Below are 16,351 nucleotides of genomic sequence, written 5' to 3' on the forward strand. Positions count from 1 at the left end.
AGGGGGGAAGCCAGGAAAGGCCACGGAGGGGGGAGGAGGAATGTGAGGACGGAGGGTAAATTTGGAGAGGAGAGGAGGAATTTGGAGTGTGTTCCATGTCTTCTGACGTCAATGTAACATCTCTGCTGTCATGCTCCAGGGAACAGGACATCCTGCGGGTCGGGGTTCATCCCAACAGTCTAAACTGGCTTCCTCTCCTCGTCTCCTTTACTTCATCTGCACTGATCTGGAAACATTGGGGGGATGAAAGCAATAGAGTATAATGGGGAAAATGTCTCGTTGGGGTCTACTTTCATCTATCCTGGGTTGCTAGATCAGTACAGATGCAGGGAATGAGAGGAGAAGAGGAAGCCACTTTGGAATATTGGGATTGTTCTTGTTGGTGTCTTGCTGGAATCTTGCTGGATTCCATGGAGGACATGGATTCCTCCACATGAGGCTAGACATAGAACCTCCAAAAAATTGAACCTATTATCAGCTACTTTTCTGGCTAAGTTTTTATCTCAACAGGGCTTTTTATTCAACCTTCAATGAAGAATACCCCAAACCACTGAAATGTATGTCAGTTATGCATCTATGAATTGTATTTTCTGTATTGTGTATTGCGTTGTGAAGCTTTAGGTAAGGTTTCTAATGTATTACAAATGGTCATAAAAACTTGAACTTGAACTGCAAATGCGTCATGCTTTTCCCTTGTTGATGTCTCTCTTACAGGTCCAAAGTTCAAGAGAACTATTGGTCAGGTTATATACAGAAAAGAGGTGTAGCAATGTGCGTTAAAGGACAATAATATTCTGAATAAGATCCAAGTTACACAGGGAGGGAGGTTGCGATTCATGCTGAGATCGAGGCTGTGGTGAGTGGGGGTTATTCTCTCTGCAACAACATTCAACAATAACACCCTCTCGCTTCTGCTCTGCTGTCTCTCTCAAACACTGTGGGATTTCCATTTGAGCATTTGAGAGAGAGATTCACAGAGAGAGATTCACAGAGAGAGAGAGAGAGAGAGAGAGAGAGAGAGAGAGAGAGAGAAAGAGAGAGAGAGAGAGAGAGCGAGAGAGAGAGAGAGAGAATAAAAGAGAGAGAATAAAAGAAAGAGAGAGAGAGAGAGAGAGAGAGAGAGAGAGAGAGAGAGAGAGAAACAAAAACAGACAAAGACAAAAAGAGAGACTCAGACAGAGAGCGTTGTCCCTATCCCCAAATATCCCTATTGTTATTAGGAAGAGGACAGGAGAAAGAGGACGACAGAAGCTGAAAAGGAAGGGATAGAATGAGTGGGCGGAGGAAGGATAGTTGCACTTGCAGAGAAGAGAAGATGGAGTGAGCGAGTGCATGAGTGGGTGGATGGAGGCAGGCAGGTGGGCCGGGAAAGGTCTGACGCAGTCTGGATGAAGCGGGGGCGGAGGGGGGCGGAGGGGGGCGGTGCTATATTTAGCACCCGATGGGAGAGGTTCTGGCTTTTCTCTGCCTGTCCACGTCACCGATTCTATGCTGGCCCTCTGGGCGTTACCATGTGACAGGTGACAGCACGCTGTTCTTTATCAATGAGGAGACTGGACTAGAATACTAAGCAGAGGAGCAGAGAAAGACCTGATGCTGTGGACAGTACAGGATACAATAACTTAAAATAACGATTTGAATATACTGTCGAATACAATAGAACAGAAAATTATAGAATAGGGTCACTGATTATTGATTAATTTGCTTATTAAATTCCTGATATGTGAAATGCTTGGACCTTAGCTTAGTGCATGCGCATTCTATTATAGTCATAATGTGGATAGACAAAGCATAAACAGAAATGTGTGAGCAAATCTCCTACATTACATATCAGAGTTACAGCATTCTAAATGAGCTCATTCTCAAATAAAATCAGTGTGCCAGCACGGAGGTCATATCTTCTTTTGTCAGTATAAATGATAGTTTGTATATGTGAAAAAAAAATTTTCAACAGGCAACATTGTTGCTTTTCCGATTACATCACCACCTTTATGAATGGCACAGTGCTTGGGGGTAGGCTACAAGAACGAGAGCGAGTCCTGTCTACACGTGGGTAGCAAGTAGAGCTGATAGGACCATTTAGTCCAACACTAGGCACTCACAATTGATTGGCTAGTAGGGACAGTGGGAGGATTTAACAGTCATCAAATAGAGACGCTTTTACGCATTGTACAGTTCAATGTGTAGGTTTGAGTCTGAGGAAGACGGGATAGCCAAGAATAGGCACTATAGGGCAGTCTATTGTGATTATCTATCTTCAGTTATCACTCAGTTACATATTTGGAACACACAGTTCAACTCATAGGCTACTGTACTTGGCTCCATTGATCAATAAAGACAAATAATTATTTATATTTCGTCTTCTGGAAAACGGCAGAAGAGTATCGGAGTTGTGCGGTCAGTTCCAAATAGCCTACATTTAGACAAGAGGACACTAGCGACTCTCTGATACTCCGACCCAAATAAAGTGCAAAATAAAGCGCAGCTCAGCGAATGGACCATCATCAACTCCGCACACGTAGCTTCATTCCTTGTGCGGCTCCAGTCTGCGTTACTGGACCTACTGAACCATTCATGCGCTTGTCCATCAGCTCGACCACAGGCAGCCGCTTCGAGCTCTCTGTCCATCAGGGAGAGACCGTGGAGGTGCTGAGGAGACGACTTTCCCAAAAGCTCAGAGTACCGAAAGAAAGATTCGTCTTGCTGCATAAGGAAACGTGAGTAGCCTAACCCCACTGGGCACATACGTCCATTTCAACGTCTATTCCACGTTGGTTCAACGTAATTTCATTGAAAAGACGTTGAATCAACGTTGATTCAGTACATTGCGTATGATTTCTTGGGGACCAAATAACAGTTCTGATGTAGGCTTTTGTAATACATATTGGATGCAATATCATGTAATGTATTTTATTTCTGGTTCTGCATGAGCCTATAACTTCATTGTCAAACAGGCCTAAATCATAAATGAGATGCATTTAAGTGCAGGTGTTCTTTGTCAAATATAATTTTAATCTCTCATGTGTATACATGTAGTAATGATCATGTCCTCTTATGTGCCCACAGGCGGTTGAGTACAGGGACACTCCATGACCTGGGCATAGTTGATGGGAGTAAACTGACACTGGTCCCAACTATTGAAGCAGGCTTGTTATCAGTAAGTCATATATTGTACAGTCCACAAATGGTAAACAATGTTAACACCAGGTATTGAGTAAAGGAAATATGTCCGTAATGTTATTTATAATGTATAAACTTCAGCCAAGTGGTCTGGATCCTTATAGCACAGGTGATATTACTACTGGTGCTCTGGCAGTTCTCCCTGAACCACTTTTACAACAGAACCATGTGTCTGTCTGGGGATGTACTTGCCAGCTTCTATCGGCATTGATCTATCATATGTGATCTTAATCAATACATTTATTCCATGTTGTTAGCGGTTAGAATCTCTCTCTCTCTCTCTCTCTCTCTCTCTCTCTCTCTCTCTCTCTCTCGCTCTCTATCTCTCTCTCTCTATATATATAATCTCTATCTATCTCTATCTCTCTCTATCTCTCTATATATATAATCTCTATCTATCTCTATCTCTCTATCTCTCTCTATATATAATCTCTCTCTATCTCTCTCTCTATCTCTCTCTCTATATATAATCTCTATCTATCTCTCTCTCTCTATATATATATATATATATATATATAATATCTATCTATCTCTCTATCTATCTCTCTCTCTATATATATATATAATCTCTATCTATCTCTCTCTCTAGCTCTCTCTCTTTCTCTCTCTCTATATATAATCTCTATCTCTCTCTCTCTCTCTCTCTCTATCTCTCTATCTCTCTCTCTATCTCTCTCTCTATATAGATAATCTCTATCTATCTCTCTCTCTCTATCTCTCTCTATATATATAATCTCTATATATCGCTCTCTCTATCTCTCTATCTCTCTCTATCTCTCTCTATATATATAATCTCTATCTCTCTCTCTCTCTCTCTCTCTCTCTCTCTCTCTATATATATATATATAATCTCTATCTATCTATCTCTCTCTATCTCTCTCTCTCTCTCTATCTATCTATCTCTCTATCTCTCTCTATCTCTCAATCTCTCTCTCTATCTCTCTCTCTATATATAATCTCTATCTCTCTCTATATATATATATATATAAATTCTCTCTATCTCTCTATCTCTCTCTCTATCTCTCTATCTCTCTCTCTATAAATATATGCCTATTTTTGTTTTCTTTGCTTCCTTAGTCCCAACTATCCAGAAGAGAGCAGACCATCATGCAGGCTTTGGAGAGTTTAACTGAAACTCAGGTAGGTCTCTGATCTTTCACTGGACGTCTGTGTCATAAGATAAGATGGCTGTGACACTGTTGTCTCAATGTGGTGCGATTGAAGGCCTATGTAAATAAATAAGTGGCATTTTCTTTCTGTCTTCATCCGTACCAGCTCAGTACGGCTGGGTTATTTTCATGAAACAGCAAGGTTGTGCTTTTGTGGTTGTGTGTCTGCATATGTGTGTGTGTGTGTGTGGTTGAGCTTGGAAGGAGTGACTCAACTCAACAAAGAACAGTTTTCTAAGAAATGGTAGTTCTCACTACAGTCTGACTGCCCCCGCCCCTGACTGCGCCTCATGCACACGCACACACATACACACACACACACACACACACACACATGCGCGCGCAGTGACCTAGCCTCCACCACAAGATGAAACAATCACCGCTATATACAGTATATTGGTTATATTTACACCAAATATCAGAAGCCATTTTGTACCCGAATGCTCCCCTCACATCATATATTACAGTGGAGAGGTGAGCGGTTCAACAAGACTGTTGTCTGTTGTGTCGTGACCTGCCGTCTTTAGGCCTGATGGCCTCTTTGTCATTGAAGTGTTCTGCTTCGTGACTGGGCTAAATGGAGACACCAGACTGATAATAACAAATAACCTCAATTGTAATGCCTCTGTGTCCATAGCAAGCAGTTAGTTCTCAGTAAATAGCTCTGAATGTCTGGGGCCATAACACTAGTGAGAGGGTATCAATATGACTTGTCTGTTTAAGCTTATTATATCTTGGATCATTCAGGACCCTTGTAATGGAGAGAGGCAGCAGTAAATTAATAAGTGCTGTAAATATATTAATCAAGCTATTCCTCCCTTTCTGTGTCTGCAGGTCAGTGACTTCCTGTCTGGCCGTTCACCCCTGACCCTTGCCCTCAGGATCGGTGATCACATGATGTTCGTCCAGCTCCAACTGACCCCCCAGAGCGCCACTGGGCAGCAGCAGCAGCAGAGGCACCTCATCGCCCGGCGCACAGGCAGGTCCACCAGGTTCCCTTACCCCCCCCCAGCCCACCTCTCCTCCAACACCCCTCTCTCCCCTCAAACCCCCTCCTCAACCTCTCACGTCACCTACTCCTCTCCCTCACCTAGTGCCCCCCTCCGCTACACCAACCCCACCTGCTCCAGCCCTGGACCCCAGAGCCCAACCCCTGCTGCCACCTACCCAGAGGTGAGACTCAGATTTTGCACAGATTATGAATATTATTATTATTATGTGAATATTATGTGTGTATTATCATATGCTAATGTTAGTTCAATACTTCAAAGCCTCATCCTGTTACTAAGGCAGGGAATAACTTTTCAATATAATGTAGTTGCAGATTTATTGTAATATTATTAAATGACAGGTAGTCTACTGCTATTATCATTATACAGGCTTTTGACTAGAGAGGGAGTATCTTATATACAACCCTTTCGCTGTCTTTATCACAGGGTGACTGCAGTGTGGCTGGTACTCCCACCTCTAAGAAACCAGCTGCCGGGGAACCAGGTGCTGTCATAGAGAGCTTTGTGAGCCATGCCCCAGGAGTCTTCTCAGGGACCTTTTCAGGCACTCTGCCCCCAGCCGGCCAGGACAGCACCAGTACCAGTGCCAGGTCATCCAGGCAAGGCATCAACACAATCCTCCAGATCCTCAACGACCTTCTCAGTGCCACTCGCCAGTACCAGGGGGCTCCACTGTCCCTCTCCCAGCTCCTCTGCCGCCCTCCCATCACCCCAGCCAGCAGCACCCCGAGTACCCCAACCTCGCCCTCCCCGCCGCCCTCACCTCTCACCCCTGACCCCGTCAGCACTGCTACCTCAGGACCACTTATAGACCACATCAGCCAGGAACAGAGCCGCTCATGTAAACCTACTGGTGAGTTGAGGTCCCACAGAATAAGCAAAACCTGTCAATGCTGTGTGTAGCTGATTATAGGCAAAACAAAGTACAACAATATGCTGAGACAAAGGATGTTTTAGGTTTTGTTATACCATGCTGTCTTTATTCGACTCTTCATAACACAACTAAAGAACCAAATTAATGAGATAGAGATTCTCTTTATTGTCTTTATTGAAAACGTATGTACCGTATGTGCATTCAATGAATGTTTAGCCTTGAAGTATTCCCTGTCAGTGGTCTGTCACTTAGTTCTCGCTCCTGCATTCCGGAACCCTAGCGTCATGTTTGGAAACCAGTCCAACCTTCTCAGTTTTTAGAAAGTTTAGAAAGTAGCAGCTGTACAGAAAGTAGCAGCTGTACAGCAGAGAACACTGGTTGTGAGGGTATTGTTAGAAAGGAGGAAGTGGTTTCTGTGCCCCCTATTAATGAACTAGGGCTGTTTATATCCGTTACCTCACGGCCTATGCATTCATTTGTTCCCCAGTCTGCAATGAATTAGAAAATCGTGTGTCTGTGTGTGTGTGTGTGTGTGTGTGTGTGTGTGTGTGTGTGTGTGTGTGTGTGTGTGTGTAGTTTTGTGAGTGTTTTGGTTCAGAGAGAGCATGGCCCTCAGGGGTCAGTTAGTGACAGGAACGAACACTCCGTCACACACACGTTTACATTTACATTTTTAGTCAACAGGACCTTAACCTTTTAACCTGAGTGTGTGAACTATTGTATCTTACTAGCACCTTTTCACCCTAGCACCGGAAACATACTAATGAACACATAATCATTGGCGACAGTGGCAGCTCTTGGTCACGTTGTCAGGGAAACGGCACTGCTCCATTCTTAGAATTAGAATCCATTCAATGTTGTTCATGGTTCCATCCGTCGAATTCTGTGTTCAGTGAACAATGCTAGGCTGATTATATGAGTATGGCACAATGTACACTATATATACGAAAGTATGTGGACACCCCTTCAAATTAGTGGATTCGGCTATTTCAGCCACACCGTTGCTGACAGGTGTATAAAATCGAGCACACCGCCATGCAATCTCCATAGACAAACATTGGCAGTAGAATGACCTTAATGAAGAGCTCAGTGACTTTCAACGTAGCACCGTCATAGGATGCCACCTTTCCAACAAGTCAGTCACATTTCTGCCCTGCTAGAGCTGCCCAGGTCAACTGTAAGTGCTGTTACTGTGAAGTGGAAACATCTAGGAGCAACAACGGCTCAGCCGCGAAATGGTAGGCCACACAAGCTCACAGAACGGGACCGCCGAGTGCTGAAGCGCATGGTGCGTAAAAATCATCTGTCCTCGGTGGCAACACTCAAAACTGAGTTCCAAACTGCTCCAGTTTGGTGGAGGAGGAATAATGGTCTGGGGCTGTTTTTCATGGTTCGGGCTAGGCCCCTTAGTTCCAGTGAAGGGAAATCTTAATGCTACAGCATACAATTACATTCTAGATGATTCTGTGCTTCCAACTTTGTGGTAACAGTTTGGGGAAGGCCCTTTCCTGTTTCAGCATGACAATGCCCCCGTGCACAAAGCGAGGTCCATACAGAAATGGTTTGTCGAGACCGGTGTGCAAGAACTTGACTGGCCTGCACAGAGCCCTAACCTCAACCCCATCGAACACCTTTGGGATGAATTGGAACACCGACTGCGAGCCAGGCCTAATCGCCTAACAAAAGTGCCCGACCTCACTAATGCTCTTGTGGCTGAATGAAAGCAAGTCCCCGCAGCAATGTTCCAACATCTAGTGGAAAGCCTTCCCAGAAGAGTGGAGGCTGTTATAGCAGCAAAGGGGGGACCATCTCCATATTAATGCCCATGATTTTGGAATGAGATGTTTGACGAGCAGGTGTCCACATACTTATGGTCATGTAGTGTATATGTATATACTTCCTGAATTCCTGCAATAACATTCTTCCTCATGACCAGTGGTGTAAAGTACTTAAGTAAAACTACTTTAAAGTACTACTTAAGTAGTTTTTTGGGGTATCTGTTCTTTACTATTTCAATTTTTGACAACTTTTACTTTCACTCCACTACATTCCTAAAGAAAATAATGCACTTTTTACTCCATACATTTTCATTGACACCCCAAAAGTACTCGTTACATTTTGAATGCTTAGCAGGACAGGAAATTTGTCAAAACCTTGCACTTATCAAGAGAACATCCCTGGTCATCCCTACTGCCTCTGATCTGGCAGACTCACTAAAAACACATGCTTCGTTTATAAATGATTGTCTTAGTGTTGGAGTGTGCCGCTGCCTATCCGTAAAAAAAAAGTAATAAATAAAAAATGGTGCAGTCTGGTTTACTTAATATAAGGAATTTGAAATGATTTATACTTTTACTTTTGATATTTAAGTATATTTTAGCAATTACATTACTTTTGTTATATTTAAGTATATTTAAAACCAAATACTTTTAGACTTTTACTCAATTAGTATTTTACTGTGCGACTTTCACTTTTACTTGTCATTTTCGATTAAGGTATCTTTCCTTTTACTCAAGTATGACAATTGGGTACTTCTTCCTCCACTGGTCATGACTCTTCCCGTCTTCTTCCTCCCACCTCTTTTCTCTATTCCCTTCCATCCTCCCTGTCTCTCTCCCTTCTCCTCCTCTCTCAGCAGGCCTGTGTTCCAGTCAGTCCGAGGAGGAGAACCAGTCGTTGCGTTGTAAACTGGAGCGCCTTCAGATGTTGATGCACCAGAGACGCCTGCGCAGGCGGGCTCGCAGGTACACACGCACCTCACACCCCTACCCTCCTCACCACCGTCAGCCCTGGTCGCCCGGACGAGACAAAGCCAACACCAGCCGCCATAGCAACGGCAGCCTGTCCAGCAGCGAGGGCTCTTCCCTGGATGACCTGGAGTTGCCATGGAAACCGGAGCTGCCATCCGACCTTGTGATGGCGTAGAAAGAGAGCGAGAGATGACAATATGTTTCTGGCTCCCAATTGGACCTGTGTCATTGGCTGTCTTTCTGAATGGCTGAATAGGAGAAATAAGCTGTCCATTTTGGGACTCACTTGATCAGGCTGCACAAGGACTCTTCAAAAAGACGACTGTGTCCTGCTTTCTTGAAACTGGACATTCAAACAAAACTTCAGTAGTATATTGTGTATATAATTGCTTAGGTAAATACATTTTTTTCAACTTAGTTTATACTCCCTTGACTGAGCTTTCTGCAGATCATATGACACCTCTTTACTGTCATCATTCTTTGTCTATTTTCCCGGAGTCTGTTGGAACCGGACTGTCTTTCTGACTGTGACTAATGTTTTCAGAGGGACTAAGCTTTGTCTACCATTTTAAACTCTCATTTGACTCACCACATCTTCAGTTGCTGTCGTTGTTAGCATTGTCAGAACTATGTAGCGTTTGAGGTTATCAAATAAAGACACGTTTCTGCACATTAGTTTTCTTGACAGCTTTGTTTTTGCAATGTTTTGCGGTCGCTCAAGAGTGAGCGAAATTATACTTTTGTCTTTGTGTATACAGTATGTTCTGATTGATGCCTTAAGCAGCATGCATGTAAAGGATACAATGGATGACATGTGTTTCTTAACCTTTGTAGATATTATGTAGACTGTTTCAAATAGTTTTTCTGAAGCAATACTTTTCCGTTTGTCAATGCAGTGGAAAGTTTCTTTTTTCTAGGAAATATAAATTATTCTAAAAAGTCAGTAATTTGCCTCATTTGTTCCATTACATATAGTCCTGACATCCATTTGTTTGATTGACATAATAGGATACTCCAACCCTAGGCCTCTTATCCCAACGCCTGTATGTATCCAGAGTGAGTGCTGGGGTGTGTTCAGTTCGATTAAACGTTTGTACTGAAGGACAAGTTTCACAAACGTTCAATGTTCATGAACAGACTGAGGTACGTTTGCTCAGTTTGGTGGGTGTAACTTAAATTAGTAATGTATTTAAAGAGCAGCGGAGTGTTCCCTAACCCACAACCCCTCCCAGTTAACTGGTCGTTCAGAACAGCACTGTTTAATTGAACTTTGCAGTACGTTTTTGTACTGAACGCAAGCCCTTGGTCAACGAAAAGCTAGTTTCTATTGGACAAATCCGGTAGGTCCCACCCAGTGTGGTGTGAAGATCTAGGATCAGGTCCCTCCGTCCATGTAAAATTGAGATCCAAGACAAACTATCCTAAAAGTTAGCACGCTTACTGAGACGCTTGATACAAGAGGGTGTAGTCATTCATCTAAACAGCTGCCAAACGTTCTGAAACTAAAGTATTTATTGGACAAATTCAGATAATGGGAGGGACTTTAATTTTTCTAAACACTATTTGCTGAATGTTTCTTAAATGGGATGGACTTAAGCATTCTGCAACAGAATGAATACACCCAAGGTGTGTAAGAGATGTTGCGGTCACCACCAGCGCAACTATGAGGTTGGCCGCGACAGTTGCAGTTCCTTACACAAGTGTCAAGAGGAAATTGAACTTCAGCCATTATAAAAGCAAAAACAGAAGAGGGCTGTTGAATCATCCATCTTACAAATACAGGAAGTCAAATGGACAAGCATCAGAATAGTAAAGGCAGTTCCTGTGTTCAGGTTAGTTACTGGTGATTAGATGTGAGGGTTCAGATGTTCGACACTCATTCTCATGTACTCCCCGATCTTCTGTTACAGATGTGATGGTTCCAAGGCCCATTAAGACATTTAAAAATGCCTCCTTCCTAATCTGACATATTGGACTGGTGAAACCCAAAATGGTGGATCTTGCCCTCACTTGAATCCAAATGAAACAAAAATCACTTGCAAATGTTTATTTCCCAAAAAATCTACTCAATTGACAAATCACTCCTGGAAATTGATGGGGCCTGGGGTAAGAATTCAGTATGGTAGCAATGTCAAGAATACCTGAGAAATGTAGCTCATGGCAATGTCCTGTGAATAGTGATCAGCTGAACACATAATTTTCCTAATTGAATGGTTGATATCACTGCATTCCTGAATTAACCCCAGCAGACATTGAATATTACATTCTAAATAAATTCAGTCAGATGTGAACATTGTAATTTGTTTATTCTCCCAAAAAAAGTTTAAAAAAGCAAGATTACTCTTGGACTATGATAGGGCCCATGGTAGCGTCACCTTCCTTCTGCACATCTGAGGAGAGTAGAGAACAGTGATAAGATAAAACTGTGTGATGAAGATAAAGCTCTGATTGACACCTACCTGAATTACTGTCCAGATCTCTAGCCTTGCTCGCAGCACAGCTGGAGTCACAGCAGCCACAAACCTCGTCATCCCCATCTGCAGCCTTCCACCTACAGATAAATATGAAGGTTAGTTCATATAGCAGCATGTCATAAACGTAATATTCCCACAACTCAGCTTACATACCCATCTGTGAAGGAGCAGGCCTTGTTCTCAGCATCAATGGGGGAAGAGGCTGCAGTTGCTTTCAGATGACATGTTATGTAGAGCTGTTGGGAATCATTCTGTGGTTGGAACCTGAAGGACTCCAGCTGAAACTGGATCTTGTCATCCTTGGATCTGGACAGGAACTGGGAGCTGGAGCCGGTCAGCTTGGCGTCAACCAGACATCTGAGGAGACCAAGGGTCAACGTTAGGCTTCAGGGGTCACATTTATGGTAACATAAGAGGTGTCAAACTGACAACTAAACTCACCCATGGTCCTCAATGAAAGAGTATCTAGGGACAGTGTTGACATCAGGCGCCAAGGTGGCGACACAGCGGTCCACAAAGATACGGAGGGGAACGTGGTGGTAGGGCATGACCGAAGCTTCCATGTTGATGACGTCACCAAGATAGTAATGGTTGGAGGGCCTCTCAAACTGCCAGTCAGCTGGAAAGACAAGTAGCATGTTAGTGGTGGTTTACACAGAGGAAGAGGCTTCCAGTCAGGTTTACCCACCAGTCATTAACCTCAGAGAGAAGTAGAGGAGCTCCTCTGCCACCATGTTGGAGGTGTAGGGGATCCAGGTCGGCTTCAGGGCATTGCTGCTCACATCGTGATTCCTAGAAAAAAAAACATGGAATATGGCATTACTCAAACCTCAAAATTATAGGTGTTGTCAAAGTGAAGAATGGCAACAATAGTTACCTCAAGTAGTGGCACTCAATATCAACCATAGCTGCACTGGTCTTCACTATAGAAGTGTTAGCAAGAGGTTTTGGCTCATGGACAAGCGTGAAGGTGTAGATCAGCACATCCTCCGTCATCTAGGAACAGGATCACAAATTATGTCTGAGACAAGAATAACGATTCCCATTCTTCAGGAAGTTGAACAGCAGAAGTGACATACCGTCAGCTCACTGCCACAGCCATGCAGCTCTGATTCAAAGGTGAGCACATGAGCGTCAGCGTCCTCCTCAGTGGCAGCACAGCCTCCTAGAGTGATACGCTCTGGCTGGATGAGCCGGCCAATGCCCAGCAAGTCCTGCTTCACCTCCACACGGACCACACTCTCCCCACACCAAGCCGCCACACTGTTAGCAGCCACCTGCTTCAGCCCCTCAAATACAGTAGACTTGCGCTCAGGCTTTTCAACGTAAGGAAATCTCCAAGTCAAAGGGTTCTCAGAGGTCTGCTTGGACTGGGAGCTCTCAAACTCTAAAGCCTGGTTAGGTTCCTGTCCCACAGGCTTGCAAAGTACCTGGCCCACAGGCTTGCTAGGTTCCTGGCCCACAGACACGCCAACAGGCTTGCTTGGTTCCTGTTCTACAGGCTCTCCAACAGGCTTTCTAGGTTCCTGGCCAACAGGCTCTCCAACAGGCTTGCTAGGCTCCTGGCCCACAGGCTCTCCAACAGGCTTTCTAGGCTCCTGGCCCACAGGCTCTCCAACAGGCTTGCTAGGCTCCTGGCCCACAGGCATGCTAGGTTCCTGGCACACAGTCATGCTAGGTTCCTGGCCCACAGTCATGCCAGCAGGCTTGCTAGTTCCCTGGCCTACAGGCTTGCTAGGTTCCAGGCCCACAGTCACACCAACAGGCTTGCTAGGCTCCTGGCCCACAGGCTCTCCAACAGGCTTGCTAGGCTCCTGGCCCACAGGCACGCCAGGTTCCTGGCCCACAGTCACGCCAACAGGCTTGCTAGTTCCCTGGCCTACAGGCTTGCTAGGTTCCAGGCCCACAGTCACGCCAACAGGCTTGCTAGGTTCCTGTGCTACAGGCTCTCCAACAGGCTTGCTAGGCTCCTGGCCCACAGTCACACCAGGTTCCTGGCCTACAGTCACGCCAACAGGCTTGCTAGGTTCCTGTGCTACAGGCTCTCCAACAGGCTTGCTAGGTTCCTGGCCCACAGTCACGCCAACAGGCTTGCTAGGCTCCTGGCCCACAGGCACGCTAGGTTCCTGGCCCACATGCTCTCCAACAGGCTTGCTAGTTCCCTGGCCTACAGGCTTGCTAGGTTCCTGGCCTACAGGCTCTCCAACAGGCTTGCTAGGCTCCTGGCCCACAGTCACGCTAGGTTCCGGGCCCACAGTCATGCCAACAGGCTTGCTAGTTCCCTGGCCTACAGACTTGCTAGGTTCCAGGCCCACAGTCACGCCAACAGGCTTGCTAGGCTCCTGGCCCACAGTCACGCTAGGTTCCAGGCCCACAGTCACGCCAACAGGCATGCTAGGTTCCTGTGCTACAGGCTCTCCAACAGGCTTGCTAGGCTCCTGGCCCACAGTCACGCCAACAGGCTTGCTAGGTTCCTGGCCTACAGGCTCTCCAACAGGCTTGCTAGTTCCCTGGCCTACAGGCTTGCTAGGTTCCAGGCCCACAGTCACGCCAACAGGCTTGCTAGGTTCCTGTGCTACAGGCTCTCCAACAGGCTTGCTAGGCTCCTGGCCCACAGTCACGCCAACAGGCTTGCTCGGCACCTGGCCAACAGGCTTGCTAGGTTCCTGGCCCACAGTCACGCCAACAGGCTTGCTAGTTCCCTGGCCTACAGGCATGATAGGTCCCGGGCCCACAGTCACGCTAGGTTCCAGGCCCACAGTCACGCCAACAGGCTTGCTAGGTTCCTGTTCTACAGGCTCTCCAACAGGCTTGCTCGGCACCTGGCCTACAGGCTTTCTAGGTTCCTGGCCCACAGGCTCTCCAACAGGCTTGCTAGGTTCCTGGCCCACAGGCTCTCCAACAGGCTTGCTAGGCTCCTGGCCCACCGGCTTGCTAGGTTCCTGGCCCACAGGCTCTCCAACAGGCTTGCTAGGTCCCTGTCCCACAGGCTTGCTAGGTTCCAGGCCCACAACAACCTGGCTAGGTTCCTGTCCCACAGGCTTGCTAGGTTCTTGTCCCACAGGCTCTCCAGACTTCAGGGCATTGTTGCTCACATCGTGTTTCCTAGAAACATACATGGAATATGGCATTACTCAAACATCAGAATTATAGGCGTTGTCAAAGTGAAGAAAGGCAACAAGTTACCTCAAGTAGTGGCACTCAATATCAACCATAGCTGCACTGGGCTTCACTATAGAAGTGTTAGCAAGAGGTTTTGGCTCATAGACAAGAGTGAAGGTGTAGATCAGCACGCCCTCCGTCATCTAGGAAGAGAGTCACAAATCATGTATCAGACTAGAATAATGAGTCCCATTCTTCAGGAAGTTAACCAACGTAACATACCGTCAGCTCACTGCCACAGCCATGCAGCTCTGATTCAAAGGTGAGCACATGAGTTTCAGAGTCCTCCTTAGTGGCAGCACAGCCTCCTAAAGTGATACGCTCTGGCTGGATGAGCCGGCCAATCCCCAGAAGATCCTGCTTCACCTCCACACGGACCACGCTCTCCCCACACCGAGCTACCACACTGTTGGCCGCCACTTGTTTTAGATTTTCAAACACAGTAGAATTGCGGTCATGCATTTCAACCTTAGGATAGCGCCAAGTCAGAAGGTTCTCAAAGGTCTGCTTGGACTGGAAGCCTTCAGGGTCCTCATCCTGGCTAGGTTCTTGTCCCACTGGCTCACTAGGTTCTTGTCCCACTGGCTCAACAGGGTCTTCTCCCACAGGCTCAACAGGGTCTTCTCCCACAGGCTCAACAGGGTCTTCTCCCACAGGCTCAACAGGGTCTTCTCCCACAGGCTCAACAGGGTCTTCTCCCACAGGCTCTTCCTGCACTGGCTTCTGAGAGTCAAACTGGGCTGGGACTTGATCGTCATGCAGAAACCCCGATCTCGGATAAAACCATCTGGAGTCCCAAGCATCACTAACAACACAGCCAAAAGCCATGACCAAAAGAAGCACTGCAGACACTTGCCTGAACCCCATCACTGCAATTAGATATTAGTTATTCTTGTCAATACGTTCACAGAGTCTGTCAAACCATTTTATAGCCACAATGTCTGCCATAGACCCCACCCCTTCAGCAATCAGCTTGATTATTGTCCAGACCTGATTAATTATACAGGTGCTGAGGAATGTGAAGTTGATTGTCATTTACGTACCATTGGTTGCCTTTGTGCAGGCAAAATCACGTACACCTGGAGCTTTATTGAGGAGGCCTCAACTTTAGAGAGCGTTGATAGAAATGTGTTATGTAGAACAGTCATACATTTCTATAGTGGATGTTACTCCCAGATCCTGTTGTTGATCTAACCTTGGTAGAGAAAAAGAAAGATTGGTCAGAAACTGGTTTACAATAAAATTGGTAGAAGTTTTTATGCATTTTCACAGATGGATCCAAGGACTCAGATAGTGGGCGCACAGCTAGCAGGCGTTTACGTTCCTGAATTTGATGTGCAGATATGTAGAAGACTAACAGCTGAACTGTTGGCGATAGCAGTTGCCCTCCAGTGGGTGGAGGACGTACAACCTGTCAGAATTATAGTATGTTCAGATTCCCTGTCTGTATTGAATAGTTTATCATCTGGCTAATCTAATAGGAGTGATATACTATTGGAGGTATTAATATTATTATGGAGAATTGAGAGACAGTGTGCAGTGTTGTGGTTCTACTGGGTCCCAGCCTATTTGGTTGTGGAAGGGAATGAAATTGTAGACCAGTTAGCCAAAAGAGCTTTAAAACGAGATATAATTGATATTAATGTTCCAATGGGTAGAGGTGAGGCCAAATGTAAGATCAGAGCCATTTTGATGGATGTGTGGCAGAAGAGATGGGACTCTGAGCCCAAGG

The 16,351-nt window shown here is 45.6% G+C and overlaps 2 protein-coding genes across 4 annotated transcripts; one reads left to right on the plus strand and one right to left on the minus strand.

The window, feature by feature from the left end:
• Window positions 1-1,952: 1,952 nt before the first annotated feature.
• On the plus strand, window positions 1,953-9,926 carry LOC121535480 (midnolin). 3 transcript variants are annotated; one of them, XM_041842600.2, is made up of 7 exons: window positions 1,957-2,717; window positions 3,067-3,157; window positions 4,258-4,320; window positions 5,184-5,332; window positions 5,444-5,522; window positions 5,786-6,212; window positions 8,869-9,926. In XM_041842600.2, the coding sequence occupies exons 1-7, from the start codon at window positions 2,494-2,496 to the stop codon at window positions 9,156-9,158; spliced, it is 1,323 nt and encodes a 440-aa protein (XP_041698534.1). In that variant the 5' UTR covers window positions 1,957-2,493; the 3' UTR covers window positions 9,159-9,926. The 3 variants fall into 3 exon arrangements, with proteins under 3 accessions (XP_041698533.1, XP_041698532.1, XP_041698534.1); XM_041842599.2 differs by having other exon boundaries at window positions 1,953-2,717; window positions 5,184-5,522; window positions 8,872-9,926; XM_041842598.2 differs by having other exon boundaries at window positions 1,956-2,717; window positions 5,184-5,522.
• A 1,344-nt stretch (window positions 9,927-11,270) lies between these two features.
• LOC121535476 lies at window positions 11,271-15,508 on the minus strand. The gene is made up of 9 exons (XM_041842583.1): window positions 14,842-15,508; window positions 14,644-14,762; window positions 12,537-14,562; window positions 12,335-12,453; window positions 12,146-12,249; window positions 11,899-12,076; window positions 11,611-11,814; window positions 11,443-11,534; window positions 11,271-11,373 (listed from the first exon to the last, which is right to left on the minus strand). The coding sequence occupies exons 1-9, from the start codon at window positions 15,484-15,486 to the stop codon at window positions 11,321-11,323; spliced, it is 3,540 nt and encodes a 1,179-aa protein (XP_041698517.1). The 5' UTR covers window positions 15,487-15,508; the 3' UTR covers window positions 11,271-11,320.
• Window positions 15,509-16,351: the final 843 nt, after the last annotated feature.

This window comes from Coregonus clupeaformis, chromosome 21 (genome assembly GCF_020615455.1).
Source record: "Coregonus clupeaformis isolate EN_2021a chromosome 21, ASM2061545v1, whole genome shotgun sequence".
NCBI classification, from domain to species: domain Eukaryota; kingdom Metazoa; phylum Chordata; class Actinopteri; order Salmoniformes; family Salmonidae; genus Coregonus; species Coregonus clupeaformis.

Excerpts from the sequence above, each read along its gene's own strand:
- LOC121535476 (XM_041842583.1), bottom strand. The coding sequence starts at position 15,486 with ATGGGGTTCAGGCAAGTGTCTGCAGTGCTTCTTTTGGTCATGGCTTTT. Across the intron at positions 12,250-12,334 it reads ATTGAGTGCCACTACTTGAG|GAATCACGATGTGAGCAGCA; the intron begins GTAACTATTGTT and ends TTTTTTTTCTAG. Across the intron at positions 11,374-11,442 it reads AGATCTGGACAGTAATTCAG|ATGTGCAGAAGGAAGGTGAC; the intron begins GTAGGTGTCAAT and ends TACTCTCCTCAG.
- LOC121535480 (XM_041842598.2), top strand. The coding sequence starts at position 2,494 with ATGGACCATCATCAACTCCGCACACGTAGCTTCATTCCTTGTGCGGCT. Across the intron at positions 2,718-3,066 it reads GTCTTGCTGCATAAGGAAAC|GCGGTTGAGTACAGGGACAC; the intron begins GTGAGTAGCCTA and ends ATGTGCCCACAG. Across the intron at positions 6,213-8,868 it reads CCGCTCATGTAAACCTACTG|CAGGCCTGTGTTCCAGTCAG; the intron begins GTGAGTTGAGGT and ends CTCCTCTCTCAG.